The sequence below is a fragment of the Perca fluviatilis genome, chromosome 10 (assembly GCF_010015445.1).
Source record: "Perca fluviatilis chromosome 10, GENO_Pfluv_1.0, whole genome shotgun sequence".
NCBI classification, from domain to species: Eukaryota; Metazoa; Chordata; class Actinopteri; order Perciformes; family Percidae; genus Perca; species Perca fluviatilis.
The window spans coordinates 27,215,150-27,233,287 of NC_053121.1; the positions used below are offsets into that span (position 1 = coordinate 27,215,150).

Here is an 18,138-nt window from a genome sequence, read left to right on the forward strand (position 1 = left end):
ATAAGATAATGAGTAGCCTATATTAACAAACATTAGCTCCAGAACTGTCAGAAATATATTCAAGATATATAAATATTCACAAATGTGACATATTTAGCAAAGAACCATCTAGAAAGGAGTAAATCCCACAATATCACATGCATACATACAACTGTTACTTTTGCCTTCACTGGTCACAACTGACAGGTAAAATATACTATAGGGGGGCATGGGTGCAAAATTATTTTTATTAGGCTATCAATTAATCTGTTGATTATTTTCTTGAAAATAGTTAACATTTTCTGAAGCCAAAGGGTACATTACCCCAAGGTGAAAAATTACCTTTAAGATTTATCAATTATCAAAATAGTTGCAGATTCATTTTCTAAATGGAGAAGATGGTGCCGGTGACAGCTGCTGCGTCTCGAGCTCCTCCACGACTTATGTGTTACTTATTTTGTCTTATTCTCTTAATTTTTCTTTTTTTTTTTCTTGCATGATTTTCTTTTTTATACATATGTAATGAGCATTGTTGGAGGGACCCTGACATCTAAGATTGTCATTGCCAACAACTGCTTCTCTGAATTTCTTTGACAATAAAGAGCTTAAAACTTGAAACAATCGACTCATTAATTACACGACCAATCATTCCAGCTCTTAAAAATAAGGTGCAATACAGTACAGTATTACATAATTAGATTGAATATAAATAAAGGTGATGCAAAAAAACATTTTCTAACATTAAATTTGTGATGAGAAAACTAAATGCCAATGTATTGACAATAAATAAAAACAAATGTAAATGGTGCAAACAGTAAAACCATGATGATCCTGTTGAAAGCCTCAATGCTATAGCAACACTAAACAGCTGAAGCAAAGCGTAGGTCTGGAAATCAAGTCTTCACAAAAGAAAATAAATGGAGAGAGTATTTATTAGATATTATTTTAGATAATATATATAAATGTTTGTTTTACATTGTTTGACTAGCAAACATTTAATAAACTTGAAGTAGACGTTGTTATACAAAAGATTAAAAATACTAGTTCATACTCAGTATAATATATAGCTCATACTTTTATGGTTTAAATATTGTACAAAAGAAGTCTAGGAATACAGTGGTGGTTTAAGAAACAATTAGGAGTGGAGTAAAATGTTAAATAAAATAAGTCAGTGTAAAGTGTTTGGCTATTGTAGAAAACAAAATGCCCTGGCTTCTGTATGTTGTTTCACATTGGGGTTAAAATTCCCGGCATGTGATAAACAGCGTGTGAAGTACATCTAGAGTACGGTCTCCACATTTTCCCATTTACATATACAGTACAGCCACTGACAGTGGCTTCATTTAGTGATTCAGTCCTTTGTCATTCCCTCAGTATACAGAATATATATATCAGCACTGCAGCCTGGTTAGTGCAGAGTTTCTCTACCTTCACATGATAAATAGACTTGTTCCCGAGAGATTTCTAACACTTTTATTTTGATATCTATTGCAGTGTTTCCCACAGGTCAAAAATATACTTTGCAAGAAGCTTTCCCTCAAAGCTCCTTCTGTCAACTGTCTCCATCACAATAATAAAGCAGACGAGAGCCTGACTGATAAATCGGTTGTGCCGATATGTATCAGCCAATATTAGCTTATTGCAGATAAATCAGGATCAGCATATTTTGACGACCTTCAAGTAACAAGTAATGGCAGTTCAGAAAGTAAACATAATTTACAAATATGAACATCTTCTCATTTCTCTATTTCGTGACTCCTAGTCTCCTCCGTCTTTGGGCCTGTGAATCACAAATTGATCTCAGCGCACCATCTTAATGGATGCCTCAATTCCTAAAATGCATCTTGAGGAGCGAGGAGAGAGGAGGCTTGCCAGACAAGCTTGAGCGAGGATGCACGAGTATATCCTTTGTGGAAGTATTTTCGACACCCGTGACGCATAAAAGAGGCATGACACAGCTGGGGTATACAAACCATGGCAGCTGTGCCACACGTCACATTTAAGTGACGTTGCTTTAAAATGACGGCTCTGAAGCACGGACGTCTCATTTTGTTAAATGCCTGTGGCCTCGACTCTTCTGCTTCCTCTACTCACATCTCAGGTGGGAGAGACCAAGACGTAAGGAGAGGAGCCGAGGAAAGGAATTGAGGATGTCCAAACGTAAAAGAGGGGATGGTCCCCATTACGTTTACTCTCTAGTTTGTCCAACAGAGGGCACTGATGAGTTTTTCTTTTTGTTTAACTGTAAAATGGCTCAGTACATACCCCCAGTCAAAATTCTTTATTACAGTTTATGTAAGGAAATTAATGTTGGCTTGTATATCGTTATCTGTTATCAGCCTCAGAATTTCAGTATTGGTCATGAATCAAACTCAGAAAGGGCTGCAGAATTGTAGATTTTGGACAATGGTTCTAATCTTGTGGTCGCAAGATTTATCTGTAGGATAATTAACATGATTAACATTTCAGCTACACAAAATGATGTTCTTAGCCACCCTCACTTCCTCTCACCACCCTGATTTTGTTATCTAGCTGCCATTTTACTGTGTTGGTTCACTGTCACAGCTCTCATCAGCGAGGCCAAACAGGCAGCAAAAAAAGCTATTTCAAAAAACACTGCACTAACCTGATCACATACACAGTTAGACTACTTGCTGAACCCAGTGGAGCATTTAGCAGCAAGAGAGCCAGAACAAATCAGTTATTGCAGGTTTAAACTGCATTTGTCATTGGGTGAAAAAGCAGCCAAACCTTGAGTGGGAAGCAAAGTACTGTATAGCGTGTGGGAAACACTGTTTTGTATATATTAAAATAATTCCATTAATGCTAAAAAAAAACAACTGATTTCACAGTAAATACTGTATATCGTAATATCTATATACAGAGCTTCTTCTTTGCTCTTGAAGACAGTGAGGACAGAAAAAATCTGTCCTATTTTCAAACCTTGATTGCTGGATCTTGAGATCCGTAAACAAAAAAAAACCCTGTGTTAGTAGAAGAAGGTCTACAGGCTCTGCTGTGATACTGCGGCAGAAAGACCCCCACTGTAGGTTATCCCTGACAGCTATTCACAATGGAGCCTCATTTCCATCCTCGCTCCCGTCCTCTGCTCTCCTCTTTCACACCACGCCATCCATCACAAACCCTTGTTGTAGGTCACCACCTTGCAATCTGTTGCCATGGCGATCTCCGGCTCTAGGCAAGACACCTCAATCTGCAAAAAAAAAAAGAGAAAAGAAAAAGATTAAAGGTAAAATTTCAGTTCTATATCTCTCGGTCGATAAGCTTTTGAAATCAGTTTGACTTTTAATTAGACATGGGAAGAGACATCTGGAATATGAGGCAAATACAAGCTTGAGCATGTCAAGTGGTGTATGTGTAATTTGAATTTCTTCCCATCTGCTCTCTCTCTCTGTGAGACATCTGGCCTTGAATTAGCAGTATAAGCAGTAGAGCCGACACTGTACTGTACCTGAGACATCTGGGGGAACAGGCTGATGGCCACAGGCAGGGAGAGGCCGAAGGTAACGAGGCACACCAGGCTGTGGATGGGCAGCAACAATCTGCGGTTGCTCTGCAGAAATCGCAGCCTACACAAGTCAAGATAGTGATAAAAGGAAACGTGAGCCTGCTGTGTGGATCGATTTCAGATGACTACTGCAAAGCCAGGAGTTATTTTTGGATCTGGAGAAAAGACATGGTGCAGATTTGGGGGAGCTATTTTCCACAATTAGTGGGTGTGAGATGAATCTGTCTCTGTGAAGGTTCTCGTTCTGGGTTTAATGAGTCAGACTGCACATATCCTCTTTTATTTAACTTTGTAACAGAAAGTCTATTTTTGTGTGTTTGAAAACACATTAGGCTATATTATTTCATTTTATTCATTTTCTCTGGCTGTGACCTACTATCGGATAAATATATGGGCAGCACTTTGGGGCATAACATATGTCAGCTCTGGCAGACAGAGAAACATTCAGAGTAATAATAGAGCAGAATCAAACAGACAATACTGTCCTCTAAAGACAACAAAGAGCAATAACAAAAGAAAGGATTTTGGGAAAAGGGGTTTTGATGCAGCTAAACCGTAACACAACATTACAATTTATGAAGTATAAATTGTAATGTTGTCAATTTAAGGCCTTTTTAGAAAGATTATTTTACACTCTGTCTTAACAAAAACCCTTCGAACCTTTATTATGTTAGTGGGACTGAGATACTCTGGGCTAAGCTGGGCTAGTCATCTTTTAGCAGCAGCTGCTGTTACTTTTTGTCATGGTTGGATTTAGCTACTGCCTCATTTAACCTAAGAAAACTGAATTACTAGGAAAAGAGGAGGTACATTTAGTTTCAGCTAAGGCTAGCTGCTCTGTAGCTAAGTCACCAGTTAGCTTTAATTTAAGGCGGTGGTTTTTAGGTATAATAATATTTCATACTGTAAAACAAATGTCAGATTCTGGTCTGAACTACTATGTTCTGTGTTTTACCTAAAGAATTAAGTTAAGAACGATTCCATTCATCATTCTGACTAAACTTTCTGACTTATCTTGAATTAATGCAGCATAACAAGTAGCTATTTTTTCTAAATAACCCTGAATATTAAAAGTAAATTAGAATTGTTTTAGGCACATTTTTCAAGTATGTTTTAAGCAAAAATGGAAAATTCCAGCTTTTCATATGTGAATATTTCTAGTTTTCTAGAATTTTTCTAGTTTGTGTATGATACTATTTATATATATATATATATATATATATATACTTTATGATAGTAGGCTGTACTGTTGTGGGAAAATAATTTGTGTATTAATAATATTAATAATGAAAGCTATAGTTATTTCTTTTTTAAAAGAGAGAAAAAATCCTACAATATATGTCTCTACAAACCTCTCTAGGTAGGACATGATGATGGGGGGCAGGACAAAGATCGGCATCGGGAGGACCACACGTGTGAAGGCGGTCTCCATGATCGCCTGGGGAAAAGACGAGAACATTGTGCACACGCTTCATTTCAAATACTGCAATGAGATGGATTTAATTTTCCCTTTCATGAGATCAGATGTGTGCTGAGTGACAGGAGCAGAGCAGAAAATGATGCATTTTCCCATTATCAGCTGCCATCACATTTGCAATAAATTTAGAAAAAAAATAGCAAGTGTATAAACATATTCAGTGCAGTCGAGTAACAAGTATGCTGAGTGTGCAAATAAAAAACACTCACATGTCTTGCAGCAATTTTGGAGGATCCCACCACATTCTCGTTGCTGTCCAGCACATCAATCCCCTCAGACAGCTCATTGTGTCTCATCAGGCCCACGTTACAGATGTTTGCACAAGCTGAGGACGGGGAGAGAAAAGCAGCTTTTATATTTTAATACATTTCCACAAGAACCTATGCTGAAGTCAAGAAATGCAGTCACGGATCAAAAGAAGAAATTCCTTTAACAATTCCCTAATATAAAGAAATATCCTACAAACACTTTAAAAACTTAAATCAAAGTAATATTCTCATACATAAATTACATTACTCCCTCTGAAATTTGAGATATATGTACATTATTGTCTCATTTGTAACATATAAGAAAAACAAAGTGTAAAATCAGTAAGATGTTGTGACTCCAACCACCAGAGGGCCACATAACATACATACATACCCCAATCATAACCAGTACAGTGGGTCCTTTGAAAACCTACCTACAGCTGGGAAGGGGACGAGTCTCTGTATTATCATTCTGGTGGCAGGACTCAGCTTGTTAGCCTTCTGAATCAACACATTCAGTCCCACCTAGTAAATACAAAATGTATGTATACCACGCTTTAAATACTGCTTATACATTTAACTGTACTTTGTTTGCAGCATAGTATTTTTATATGGCCTGGGAAAACCCTGACGAACTTCCGTCAAATTTGAGATTTGCTCTGCAGGTCAGTCTGGCCAAGAGCCCATTCAAGCCCATTTCCAATTTTTCCAAATCGAGGCACTATTCACAACACGATGACAATAGCGCAGCGACGGCAAGCAGCTTTTTGTTTAAATTCAACATGATGGCCAGCAAAGCGCATGTGTCGCTGCTACGTCACCCGGTTCGTTGGTCTGATTGGTTGAAGGACTATCCAATTGCGCGCAGAGGCATTTGAGCGGCGTCCGTTGGTGACGCCCCTTTGGAAATGGGCTGTGAATGAACCTTCCCCAGACCCACTTTCAGTTACAACTGAGAAGGGTCTGGTGTCAACCAGGCTAATTTTTATACCTAGTAGCGCTAGGATTCTTACTTTAGTGTAGCTAAAACACTGGCATACTAGAACTATACTGCTAAGACTATTCCAAAATCTTAGCTCCAGCTCTGCTAATAATACTGTATATAAAATATAGCCACAAACAAAAGTTTTTTTCAACCTGGACCTATTTTCCTATGTTTTTGTGTCTAAGTGACTGATGGGAACAACAATCTTTGAAATTGCTCCAGTATTAAGCAAGACCGCTGCAGTTGGCAGCAGTGAGACAAGCTACAATCATACTAGAAAATTAATAGGGCAATTGTCCAGCTTGTATTTACCTTCACAAAAGTGCTTGTTTTGCCACTGACAGGCTCAGATTAATATTCTAAGTGTCTGACAACATTATGGAAAGGATTTCTAAGGAGGTCGACCTTTCTGTTAAAGAGAAAGATCCTTTTTTTAAACATCCGCGAAATTGCGTTCGCTAAACCCACCAGACATGTAAATGAACAGTAATTTTAGCATCATAAAATACACTTCATTCAAAGTCGACAGAAACAAAATAAAAATTTGAGAAGCCGTTTTGGGTCATCTTTCCACTTTTCCAACCATCACAACTCTGGTTTTGGTTGAAATAAACATTTACATTTACATGTCAATATACGTTGGCTCTATACACGCTAAAAGTATTGCTTTTTTAAATGGAGTCTGGTGGGTTTAGTGCTAGCGACTTCAGAACTGTTTCTGGTTAAACATTAAGGTCTCAAAGAGATTTTAAAGGTCTATCTCTGAAGGCACCCTTTCCATAATGTTGTCAGACACTTAGAATATTAATCTGAGCCTGTCAGTGGCAAAACAAGCACTTTTGTGAAGGTAAATTTTAGGGGTGCACCGATACGATATTAGGATCGGATATCGGCCCCGATATTGCAAAAATAGCTGGATCAGTGGATCGGAAAAATTAACAGATCCACGGGCCAATCCAGTTTTTTTTTTTTCACACTCCGCCGCAGCACCGGGGCCCCTGTTAACTGCGTACCCTTCTCACTCATGGTAGTAACTTTATAACACAACAATTAATAACCCACAACTAACTATTGTTGAAGTTAAAAAGTTTAAACACAATGTACTTGCTAGATCTAATCAAATAACTACACTAATTAGCATTGGTCTGGCTCACCCAAAAGCTAGCTTCTAAAGAATTAATTAGGTCATGGCTGTTATTTAGCATACTGTAGGAGACTCATTGTCCCCACAGGAAAGGTAACTGCTAGACGTGATTAGAACAAAGGAAATGCAAACTCTGTAAACTTGAATACAATCAACACTTCCATGATAATCAACCTTAGTCTGTGACCTGGAATAAACCTAAATTCAGGTGTGTCCTTATCCTGAGGGACAGGATAAATGGGGGCTCCTGAGACGATCTCAGGACTGTTCTTCTGTGACTCCACAAGAGAAGCATGAGAGCAGTCCGCTGTCAGCTGCAGTGTAACATCTGTGTCTTGACTGTCGTTTTCATGTTGTTTTTATTAAACCATCTTGCTTAATCTTTCAAATCCGAACCTAGCCTCTCCTTCGTCCTCAGAAATCTTAGAACACGTCATTTAGCAAATATATCTAACACTATCTTAAAAGGATAACACACCAAAGCATATAACAATTTGAGACTTAAACAGTTTCTAACACTAATAATTTTACATTTACAAATGTAGCTACACCGCCGAATGGCATGCTGGGTAACATTACATCTGCTAGCCTAGCTAGCCAGGTAGCAGAACAGTCTGTTAAGCTGGGAGAGGCTACGGTCGGTACTGCACAAGAACCTAGAAGAAAGTTAGCTAGAGGATGAAGAAAGACCGGAGATACACCAGAACAACATGTGCTCAAGAGGAGCCGTCTGTTGTTCCCAAGTTTTTTCTTTCTAACAAATCGGACATAATTTAGCCACGGTTGTTGCCCGTCGCTCTAACGTTACTCGGCCGTGCTAACGTTACTACGCTAACGTTAAAGACCTGTCACTTCAAGCATGCAGCGGAGCAACGTTATGAATGCAATCCACCTCCGGTCCCGCTACAGACCGTTGAGAAAGACTGGTTCGGAGCAATAATTAAAACTCTGGATTTAAGATGTCTTGCCTCGCTGAAATACGTCCGCCAACCTGCTAACGTTATTCAAACAGCGAAGGAGGCTGACAGCGGAGCTACGTTCAGTCCCCCACAACCTAACTTACCTGTGGCCAAGGTAGTGGTTATACAGTACTAGCTTACAACTATTTAGTTTTGAAAGGGAAACGGTGTTAAAGTTGTTTGTATGTGTAGGCTATTCATTCGATTTGAGTTTATTTTACTACTTTGCAGTTTGCACAATACAAATAGTTTAGCTTCTGTAACTGTGGAGCCAAGCAAACCCTTAATCAAAGCTTTTAGTAAACATGATGACATTAACATGTTTTTGTGATATTCTATGTACTCCTGACAGTAGAATAAGCCATTATAAACCTATATAAAGGTGGCCCATTATTGATGGCCCATTATTATGTATTTAAATTTATTTTAAGAAGTTTGATTACATTATATTTTCGATTTGAATGCACAATTGTTTTTTAAATAACAAATAAATAAGAATTCAATACATTACATCTATGTTATTTTGTCTTAGTTAGGAAAGTAATGTTTAGTTAGGAAGGTCTGGTGCCTTTAGTCTCTTCCACATGGTGGAAGGAAGGTATGATGTGGAAGGTATACAGTTTATTATTAATTCATTAACGGTATCGGATCGGTATCGGGTATCGACAGATACACAAAGCCCTGGCATCGGTATCGGTATCGGGACTGAAAAAGTCGGATCGGTGCACCCCTAGTAAATTTATACAAGCTGGACAATTGCCTTATTAACTGCAGCGATCTTTCTTAAACCTGGACCAAAGATTAACATAGGAAAATAGGGTCCAGGTTGAAAAAAACAGTAGTTACCCATTTAATTACAGTTAATGTACAGCTCACATGGGCAGGTAAAATTCACATAAAAACAACATTTTTTAAATCAAATTTCAGTATCCTGAAAGATGTTGAAGTCATTGAACAAGAAACCGACTCACTGCGATAGAAACGGCACTGGTCACAGCTCCTACATAGCCTTGAAGAAACTTGGATGTTGGTGTAGGCTGAGGAGGGAGAAAAGAAATATTATGACAGCTGTATACATGGTTTATTGTCTATAGCAATAAACAACAAAACAGTATGCATGATGTTTTATTATGGGGATAAAACAACAAAAATCTAAATGTAAAGCAGCCAAAGTTAATAAATACTGTGATTTTTGAGTTGTTTTGGGGAGATTAAAGATCTGAATATCTAGTTCCCACCTTTGTGGCGTTGCGGTTGGCATAGTTCACACAGGCATTGTGACTCTGGTTCAGCCACTGTAGGAAAGAGGGAAGGAAATAAGGGATGAATAAAGGTCAGTAATAAGGAGTATGGAGGGAAGGAATGAGGGAAAGAAGAAAAGGGAATGGAGAGGTCGAGGCAGAAAAAAGAAAAGTATGAGAAAAAGAGTAAGGAAAAACAAAGGAAAGGAAAAGAGGAACATAGGATAGAGGCATATAGATATTTGCAGGCTTACATCTTGCTGTGTAAAGCGACAGCACACAGGAAGAAGCAAACAAAGCAGCAGCACTTTATTTTACGATGTCCTTATTCCGGTGTACAAAGCATTGCATGGACACAATAAAAGTGCGCTCACCAGATGTTTAAAATGTACAAAAATGCAATGGTTTTACAATATGTTGGTTTTTTACAGTACCTGCCATATAATGGTAGACACCACAGTCTGATTTGGGAGAAGAAGGCCAATGACCTAGATGAGACCAGGGAATAAGAGCTTATTTTCGGGGCAAAATAAGTCCAAAGTCTCATTTCATCTATCCCCAAACACGACCATGTAAATGGACATCTGCACAGCCGTGATTTAAAATGTATGATTTTCATATGGGACTTACAATCGGCGTTCCAAATGGGACATAACCTGCACAGTGAAGAAATGATTTTCAGTGTAAAAAAATAAAATAAAAAAAACGAAGACAAAATGGAAGTAACTTCGACAACTTTAGCAAAGATCTTCATCTGAGGTCGTACCTGACATTCGAAATGGCATGAAGATCTTCTCTCCTGTGTCAGGATGAATGATGGCCTGCGTGCAGAAAGCATGACATCATCCTCATGCTGCAAGGAGCCCAGAGGCTTGAATGTATGGAGGTGCAGTTAACCTGAGCTGACTTACAAGTGACTGATGAATCGCTTACCTGCTTGATCTTCTGGGCTTCCCACAGCTGCACAGGTAAGCAGCAGAGCAGAGAAAGAGAAGAGCTATAAGTAATCATTAGGTTTGTATTTTTCTTTTTTTTTTACATTTGGTTGGGAGACGTTCATTAACTTTTTGGTTTTAAATATTGTTTTGCTCTAGCCACGACTTTTAGCCAACTGTGTACTATGTTTCCTGTCTTTATGGCCTTCACGAACATGTTATGTTTAAATTCAACATATTGGATCACATCAACGCTGATCAATCAATCAATCAAACTTTATTTATAGAGCACTTTCAAACAACCAAAGCTGACCAAAGTGATGTACAGAAGAATAAATAAAGACATAAAGTACATAACTCACACAACTAAAATACAAACAGAATACAAATAAAACAAGTTAAGAGACATAGAACAAGAGAAGACAGCCATGATAAAGACTCACCTGAAGATCAGATACTCCAGGTGGAAGCTCGCCATGTTTGTAGTCATCAAGTAGTTTCATGCATTCTTTCAATCGTTTCTACATACAAAAGGAAAAGAAAAAATATGGAGCTTAATAAGACTGAGAATGTTTTTCGATTCCAGTGTCTATAGACATACAAAGTGAAAACGTTTTGAATCACAAATAAATTTGTCATTTAACAAAAGAAGGCAAAGTTCTTAAATGTTTAAGGCTGCAACGACCATTTACATCATCTATCAATCTGCCAAATACTTTGTTAATCTATCATTTAATTGTTCGGTTTTTAAAATGTGAGAAAATACTGAAAAATGGCCATCAAATGTTTTGTCCGAACAACTGATCAAAACCTCAAAACTTTCAATTAATTATCATATACTGTACAGCAAACATTTGAGAGGCTGAAACCAGCGAACTCGTGGCATTTTTGCTTGAAAATGAAATGTAATGATTAATCGATTAGTTAAAAAAAGTTGACGACTGATTTTCTTAGTTGATTCATTGACTAATCAATGAATAACATAATCGTTTCAGCTCTACAAATGTTTAATGTTGTCTGAACATGAACAGCTTTAAAAGAAATGTGATCATTTGTTATGTGACCGTTTATAATACACTTATGGATGGACGCTCCAACTTTGTATTGAAAGCATCGATCAGTAACATATAGACAGTTTTACAGATGTTGTTATTTTTTTTTACCTCGGACACAAACAGAGTGCTGGGGTCAATGATGTCTACGAAGTGTCTCAGTCGACCGAGGAATGAACCCTTGAAAAGACAGTGTGACAAAGTTAATTCTTATTAAAGTATACACAGACAGCAGACCATCCACGTCCTCTGAAGTCTGAGAGGCTTTATCACCGCTAACTTTGCTTTAGTTTGTGCTTACTAGTTCTAAAGCTCCTAAAACATTGCTTTGTCTGTTCACACCAAAAAAAAAACTACAGCTAAAGTAATACATCTTAATACGTTCATTTATTTAAAGGAATACACCACCGTTTGTTGAACTAGGGCTTATCACGGTCTACCCTGGCTGTAGATAGGCGGGCCAATGCATTTTTTGTCTCAGTGCAAGTAATTAGGTTTTTTTTTTGTCTTTTGTTGGCTCACTTTTACTCACAACATGCTAACCGGCAACATAGGATTCCATTCACTACGCTAAGCTAACTAGCGGCGGCGCTGCCGGTGTTGCACCGGACTAAAACAATGCATGCACAAAAAATGCGTTGGCCCACCTATCTACAGCTAGGGGAGACCGTGATAAGCCCTATTTCAACAAACGGTGGCGTATCCCTTTAAGTGGTCAGTTCTATTTTCTGTCAATTTTACCTCCCAACATTGTGGTGTAAATGCTTTTTTTTAAATGACTGCACTCTGCCAGGGATGAAAACATGATGGAGAAATACTAAATATCTATCTTTCTATATTCTATATCAGACCCAGCCTTGAAAAAAACATGTAAACTCCTCATCAGGTGAAGAAAATACCAAATTCCCAGAATCAATACTGAAGACATGACCTTGGCATCCTCAATGGTAGCTACAGCCCTTAAACGGCAACTGTGATCAGTTTGATTTGTTAAAGGAATAGTTCACCATTTAGGGAAATTCGCTTATTTGCTTTCTTGCCAAGAGTTTAGACGTGCTAGTAGGCAGATTTTGTTACCTTTGGAAAGAGCCAGGCCAGCTGATTGTCCTGTTTCTAGTCTTTGTGCTAAGCTAAACTCACCGGCTGCAGCTTCATATTTACTGTACAAATATTAGAGTTGCATCTATCCTCTCATCTAACTCTCTGCCAGAAGGAGAATAAGTGTGTTTCCCAAAATGTTGAAGTATGTTTAAATTCCAATGCTGGAGAATCAATCCTTGCTTGCTCTATTCCCTTAGCTCTGAATTATTAGTAAAAATTATTTATGAGGTTAATAATGTTCAAATGCATAAATCCTTGCTATGTGAATGTCAAATTAATAGAGGTATACTTTGAAATGCTGCTATAAGGAAAACTGAACCATTATATGCTGAATGGTGAAACATCAAAACAAAACAGCCAATTATTAAAAGTATAAAATTGGATGACAAAGTCTGTCATAACTGAACAATCTAACTAAATACAATGAGAGATGTAAAAGTCAAATGTGCCTTTGAGATAAACCTTTAAGTAAATGTATTAACAATCTGAGTAAGTTTACATTTAGCAAACACATTATTCCAAGTGAGGCTTGGAGCTGCTGGTCAAGTGCCCTGTTTTCTGTTCCCTTCACTGTCTTGATCAGCATGCCAATTGCTAAGTATGTATGCCAACAGTCTGAAAAGGCCCGACAGCAATTTATGCCAAGAGTCTCTTTGGCAAACCAGATGGACAAAAACATGGCAGCTTCAATCAGATTCCCTCTGAGACATTTATCATGAAGGGCATAAAACACAGGGGAAAGAGTGGAACAAACCCATTTGTATTTAAATTATCTGTTCAGCATCGGGTCCTAATTGAAATGACTGGAAACAACATCCGGTCCTCCTAAAGACTGTAAATAACCTTAAATGTTCTGTACGCCTGGATTTTTGCCCCTGCCCCTCCATCACACGTCTCCTCCTCTGACAGGCCGTATGTGCTGCAGTGCTGTTTTGTAAGAGTGAGGTAGACTGAGGATCCATGTGAGGAGCCCGCTTTAATTATGCATGAGTTTCAGCTCCCTGGAGAGTACACAACAAGGCTAGCAGAGACGTAGCGCGGCAGAAAGCACAGACAAACTGAGCAAGATTTATGCTGATTCAAAGACTGGCCTAATTTTAACTGCTTTGATGCAAGGAACTAAAGGTATTACAACATCTCTACCAACTCAATACGAACTTCAGGTTGCAGATGGAAAAATAAAAAGGTTTATGGAGTTCAGATAGAAAAGAGCCGGAAGGAATAATTACTCTCTTCCCTAAAATGATGGTGATTTAAAAGAAGATATGTGATGGGAATCACTAAAATAACAAAGTGATTCACATGAGACAAAGGGTGTAAATGTACTGCTATTTTGCTATGCCTTTTGTGAACCATGCAATATCCTGTGTTAATTGGTCCCTCACCCCTCCTACATAAGAGCAAGACCCACAGACTTAAAGAGACACAAAACAGCGTCATTTCGCATCCCTTGTGGTCATTTTGTGTCTATTTGTAGTCATTATTTGAGGCTGTTTTGAATCTAATTGTGGTTGCTATGTGTCTTTTTGTGGTCATTTTGCATCCCTATGTGGCCATTGTGCATCTCTTTTTGGCTGTTTTGCATCTATGTACTATTTTGCGGTCTTTCTGGTTGTTTTATGTCTCTATGTAATCGTTTTGCATCCTGTGTGATCATTTTGCATCCTTATTTGGTTGTTTTGCATCAATGGTGTTCATTTTGTGTCTCTATGTGATCATTGTGCATCTCTTTGTGTTTTTGTTTTTCTACTCTATGTGTGGTCATTTTACATCTTTTTCTGGTTGTTTTGCATTTCTTTGTACTGCAGTTTTGCAGTTGTTTTGTGTCTCTTGTTCGTTTGATTGTTTTCCATTAATTTTAAACCGAGGCTCTGGCCCAGTAGCCCGATGACGCCTTTGGGCCTGTGCTCAGTAGGAACATTCAGTAATCCATTCACGAGTTTGTTCTGTCATATGTGTGAAAAATTTATTTGGCTCAAAATGTAAAATACGTTTCCTTTCATTTCATATTTTTGTGCCTTTCCATAGATTTTCCATGTTGTCATCCTGGATTTTATTAAGAGTTGCATTGATAGCTCATATCAGTTGAAACAATAGCATATCCTAAAGTTTAGTCATTTACTTACACAATCTGTTGTATGGACTTTTGCTCTATGCAATAGCATCAAGTGAATAATTTTCTTTTAAGCAGATGTTTAATAAATGGCTCTGAAGAAAGACGCAGTAGAAATGTAAATGTAACCAGTGTGCAGCTTCCTCAGTTAATGTACCATTCGAGTTAACGTGAAGGTCGCATTATTATTATTATATATTCATTTCCGATGATAGCAAATTGAGTAATGGGCTTCAGATAAGGACGGACAGTCAATTAATCTCGATCACATGTGGCACCACAGTCGGTCTGCAGAAAGAATCCGGTAACACTTTACTTGAAGGTATATAAGAGTGGCATGACACTGTCATGAACACATGACACTGTCATGACACATGAACCCTCAGGGATGTCGGACTGGGGGTAAAACCAATACTGATTACCAGGGCCTAAGGGGAGAGAGGGCCCTTGAAAAGTCTGGAACATATTTTATTTCACCTGGATATTTTCATTTCCTAATTAAATTTCATAATGCATGTCAGAGGAAATGTAAAGTTAGTGTATTGGCTGAATAACTTTGTTGATTGACTGACTACATTTTGTATACAAAAAAAGACTATCTAAGGTCTCACCCACCCCTTGCTAATGCGCCAAATGGTTTAGTCCATCTGCACTTTGTTTATGTTAGTTCAGTTGAGTGTCTGGTGGATCGCAAACTTCTGCTGTAGAAATGTCTTTCTCAAAGAAAGCCAAATCATGCTACCAAAAAAGAAAGGAAAGACAGGAGGAGAGAAAACAAAATGAGGGTAAACAATTGGTAACTGACTTCTTTTCAAAGAAAGGTGAGCACAAACTAGAAAACGAAATCCATGGTGCTAAACTGCTTGAATATCTCCGCGACTGTTAGTGCTAAAAACGGACTGAGACAACCCATTGAAAGAGCAGAACATACACTTTCAAATGATAATTTGGTTATACATGTAATATGAGGTAAAGGTTAAATAAATAAACTACACTAACAATGCTGTTTGCGCACAACACACCATTATAATAGCCTAATTTGAAACATGTTTAATTTAAAATGAATAGGCTATAATGTCTATAATTAGCAATAATAGGCTAATCAGTGTCACAGGTAGCTTGGTAGCTCATCGGTAGATACATATCATGTCAACATTACACGTGGCCCTCAGTTTCAGAAACTGTCACACCAGGGAGTGGAGTAGCAACAGACCCCTCATCCTCCTCTTTGGATTTGAGACAAGGTGAGCTTATATCAAAATTAAAGCAAACCATGTTTAGCCATTTTGACTGAAATGTGTTAAGTAAGTGTGTGTGTGTGTGTGTGTGTGTGTGTGGGGTTTGAGGAACATGGGGGCCCATAAGGACTGCCTATGCATAGGGCCCAGGATCTTGTGCTACGCCCCTGTGAACCCTAACCCAAAGAATTTCTAATAACCCTAACCCTAACTTGTCATGACTAAAACCGAATGACACTTAAAGTGATGGTTCGGAGTAATTTCACCCTAGGGTCCTTTGCACCATGACCTCGAGCCAAACACTCCCCCAGAAGCTTTTTTCAGCTGGGTCGAACATTGGGAGAGTTAGCGTAGAGTAGCGTTATCAGCTGAATAGCTTAGCGCAGGGGCTAATGGATCGAAGTGTCTCTGCACATTACCCCACTAATAATGCCCGAAATGATACCAAAGCGTCTACAGTAGTACAAATAGGTTATGCACTCATAAAACGATGGATTGTAAAGTTTGTAAATTCCGAAGTTTATGAACACTTGCCTGCTGGCTTCTGCTCTACTACTGTTGCTGCTGCTGCTGCTGTTACTACCGGGCAGATAAGAGTGCTTAGGGCCGTCTACAAATTACAACACCGAAAGACATGCAACAAAAATATTTATTAATTTAATGATTAAATAAGGTAATGTCTCCAAACTTACCTCAATTATAACTTGTCTCCTGATAGTTATTCTACAGTACTTACTTTAAAAATAAAGTGAAATTAAAAAATATTTTTGTTGCATCTCTTTTCGGTGTTGTAATTTGTAGACCCTAACTCGTCTTAGAGCAGCAACAACAGCAGAGAGCAGAAGCCAGCGAGGCAAATGTTCATAAACTTCTGGGAATATACTTTACAAACCATCGTTTTATGAGTGCATAACCTATTTGTACTACTGTAGACGTTGTGGTATCATTCACGGAGTAGGGGAACTTAAGAGAACACACATCCATTAGCCCGTGCTAAGCTATTCAGCTGATAATGCTACTTGCACTAACTCTCCCAATGTGTTGACAAAAAGCTTCTGAAGGGTGTTTGGCTCGAGGTCATGGTGCAAAGGACCCTAGGGTGAAATTACTCCGAACCATCACTTTAATGACAGAAGCGTTATGTCATAAACGTTTATGACTTGTTTATAATGTTTATGACAGTTCATGACAGTGTCATGTCACTCTTACGTAGATACCTTCAAGTAAAGTGTAAGCAAGCATCCTGAAAAAAACTAAATTAACTAAATGTGAGGGTGTTAAAGTGTCAGGTGTTAGATTCATGTAAAAAATGATTTGTATCATAAATCTCGAGCAGCTGCCATTGTAAAGCCTAAAATAAAAAGGAAAGAGGAAAAAACAATATGGTGACACATTTGTCGTGATAAACAAATTGACGCAAGATATCAGTGTCTTGGCTGCAGACCTGAACAGTCAGATAGAATCTTTTGACGGAGCAGCAGCGAGTCAAAGGGTGTGAAATGTGTCAGTGGAGATGATAAACAGCGACATGAACCTGTCGACAAACGATTCATTCCACTAGTAAAACTACAACGAACTCAAAACTAACCCAATCACGCTCGGGAGTTCATTATCAGTTCGAAGTTGTTGCGGTTTTATAACAAAGAACCGGACCGCAGATGAAAGGCAACTTTCGCTACTAAGTGTGAGCATGCTGCAGCCGGAGCGGGAGCAGCAGGGCGGAGGGGCTGTTTTTCACCCGAAAGCCTTCAAAACAAAATGTCCTTAATTGCACATATGAAAGAAGACAGAAAAGACTTACCTGCTCGTATCGGGGTCTTCCAAGCTGGAAGGCAGGACATGCTGCAGATTCCGCCATGACACCGAAACTATTTATTTATTAATGAAGTGAATCATGAACGGCTTTTCAAGTAACGTTAGAGCGAACTACATTCAATGTGTAACTAGTGAAGCACGAGCCGCTCCGTCTGTCGGGATGTGTAGTCTTCTATTTTGCGTGAACACTGGCAATGTTGAACCGCATGACTACACATCCCAAATAATCGATAAGGTAAAAATCTGTTGCATAACTGTTCGGATTGATCTTGGGAGAGATAACAGTTGATGCACCCATTCAAAGGTGGAACAATAAATCACT

The 18,138-nt window shown here is 38.4% G+C and overlaps 1 protein-coding gene across 1 annotated transcript; it reads right to left on the reverse strand.

Moving 5' to 3' along the window:
* Positions 1-706: 706 nt before the first annotated feature.
* Positions 707-18,138, reverse strand: sfxn5b (sideroflexin 5b). Its single transcript, XM_039813354.1, has 14 exons — positions 17,803-18,138; positions 11,661-11,729; positions 10,941-11,018; positions 10,496-10,522; positions 10,329-10,383; positions 10,193-10,218; positions 9,997-10,050; positions 9,560-9,616; positions 9,293-9,358; positions 5,668-5,758; positions 5,195-5,310; positions 4,861-4,946; positions 3,452-3,569; positions 707-3,193 (listed from the first exon to the last, which is right to left on the reverse strand). Exons 1-14 carry the CDS (start codon positions 17,857-17,859, stop codon positions 3,116-3,118), a joined length of 978 nt encoding a protein of 325 aa, XP_039669288.1. The 5' UTR covers positions 17,860-18,138; the 3' UTR covers positions 707-3,115.

Excerpts from the sequence above, each read along its gene's own strand:
- sfxn5b (XM_039813354.1), bottom strand. The coding sequence starts at position 17,859 with ATGGCGGAATCTGCAGCATGTCCTGCCTTCCAGCTTGGAAGACCCCGA. Across the intron at positions 11,730-17,802 it reads GAAGACCCCGATACGAGCAG|GGTTCATTCCTCGGTCGACT; the intron begins GTAAGTCTTTTC and ends TGTCTTTTCAAG. Across the intron at positions 10,384-10,495 it reads AAGCCCAGAAGATCAAGCAG|GCCATCATTCATCCTGACAC; the intron begins GTAAGCGATTCA and ends TTCTGCACGCAG.